Source organism: Crocodylus porosus, unplaced genomic scaffold, assembly GCF_001723895.1.
Source record: "Crocodylus porosus isolate Cpor-Errol unplaced genomic scaffold, CroPor_comp1, whole genome shotgun sequence".
Lineage (NCBI taxonomy): Eukaryota > Metazoa > Chordata > Crocodylia > Crocodylidae > Crocodylus > Crocodylus porosus.
In genome coordinates, this window is record NW_017728886.1 from 65,535,191 (window position 1) to 65,537,169 (window position 1,979).

Here is a 1,979-nt window from a genome sequence, read left to right on the forward strand (position 1 = left end):
GACACGAAACAAGTTTACTTTTACCTGTTCAAGGTAAGCTGAAGATGTGTAACATCTTTTCAGATTTTTAATTTGTTTATATTTATACTGATTTAATTTCCTAATGGCCCATTATATTTAGATTGCCTTGGTACTGCTTTTAGGGTAAATTCGTATTTCTCCAAGGTAATGTTAAACTGGTTAATTCTGGGTAGATTTTGCCATGACTGCACTACAGTATTTTATTGCAAGTAATTCCAATGATTAAGTCCCTGTCCCAAAGTCAACATCCAAGTTATTTTCTACCATCAACGCAACTTTTCTTGATCATTAATCATGCAAAGCCAGTTAACAATGAAGTTACAGGAAGTCCTCAGACTTATGACCACATTTGGTTCCTGAAAACTGCATCTTAAATCGAAACGTTGTAACTCCAAACTAATTTTTCTATAGGAAACAATGTTATAAATGGGGGAATTTTATACTTAATCAATTATAGATGAGTATAATATGGCTACTTTCATGTATTTATATTGTAAATAGCAATCATATTGAAATATTGGAAGGACTTCTTTGAAGTGACTGTGCTGGACTTTTTGAAGAGCTCTTGTTTGGGCTTTTTGAAGGGCTCTTGGCTGGAGTCTTCTCAGGAGTCTTGGCTGCTTTGTTTTTCTGGAGTCTCATCTGCTTTGTTAAAGATAGTGTCCAACGAAGTTTGGACAGATATTCTCCTCTTTTGCTTGTTAATTTCTCTGTAGCAGCTGCACTCCGGGGCCTATGGGTGGCTGCGGAAGATGCCGCAGCTCATCCGTCTACTTCCCCTGTGGCGAGGTGGGCAATGCTGAGTTACGCTCTGGCGGTGCTGGGAATGGGGGCTGTGGGCGGCTGCAGGAGAATTTGCAGCTTGTCCAGCTGCTTCCCCCGTGGCAAGGCAGAACGCATTGGAAATGGGGGCTCTCCCCTGCCACCGCTTGTCTGGCTGGGGGTGGGGCACGGGGAGGAGGCAATGCACCGGCTCAGACAAGAGGCGTGCAGCAGCAGAGCTGCTCTAGCCTTTCTGCACCTTCCGGATGAGCCAGTTTTGCTCTGGCCCTGTGAGTGATGGCAAGGGCGTGGCAGGGGTATGTGCCCCGGATCTGCTTGGGGTGACCTGGGCTGGGGCTGCTCAGGGTGGGTGGTGAGGGCCATGGGGAATTTTAGGGTAGCTGCAGCCAGCCATAGCCCCTGCTTTGCTGCCCACCTTGCACAAATCCAGGGGCACATGCCTCTGCCGTGCCCTGCAGCTGCTACCATTTGGTGGGGCAAAACCACGGCTCACCCAGAAGGCATGGGGAGACTGGAGGCCCCTGCTCCATGCCACCCTACCCCAGCAGGACAAGTGAGGACAGGGCAGAGCTCCCACTCCCAGCACCTTCTGCCTAACGCACAGCCCTGCCCCCGGTCCCGCCACACAGATCCCTGGCACACACCAAGCCCCATAGCCCCCCAGACCTGTGGTGTGCAGTGGCAGGAGCCACCCCACCCCCTCCCCATGTCCTCCTGCCTTGGCTGGGCAGTGGTTGCCCCAGTCCAGGTCTCAGCCCCAGCCACAATCCCTCCCTTGGTGCGAGGGCGTTGATTTACGCCCCCCCCGTGCCTCTTCCCTTTCCTCTCCCACCTCACCACAACAGATTTACCAGCTGGATGCAGGTGTGTCCAGCGTTGTAAAGGTGAAACCTGTCTTGGAACATCGAAACAGGGTGTTAATTTACAGATGTTGTAAGTGCCATTTGAGATAACTTGAAATGTCGTAAGTTGAGGACTGCCTGTAATTTAGTTTTATGGGACTTAGTCTTTCTTTGGTGCCATTCAAGAGGCAAGGCAATTAACTTTGAAACTAATGTAGCAGTGAATAAAGACTGCAATGTATGCCACCAATTTTTAATAATAGTTGTATGACCATGGCTTTTGCTGTCAACTGTTAACCATTTAAAAAAGTAATGTTGCTTTTTTGTAGCTTT

General features: G+C 48.6%; 1 protein-coding gene across 1 annotated transcript in view; it reads left to right on the top strand.

Annotated features, from left to right (window-relative positions):
* KAT2B (lysine acetyltransferase 2B) overlaps positions 1-1,979 on the top strand; it is a gene marked incomplete at its 5' end in the record, with an annotated part of 84,413 nt that overhangs the window by 28,738 nt on the left and 53,696 nt on the right. Inside the window, one exon of the mRNA XM_019532857.1 lies at positions 3-33. Within this exon, the coding sequence (XP_019388402.1) occupies positions 3-33 (31 nt within the window). The remainder of the gene's footprint in view (positions 1-2; positions 34-1,979) is intronic.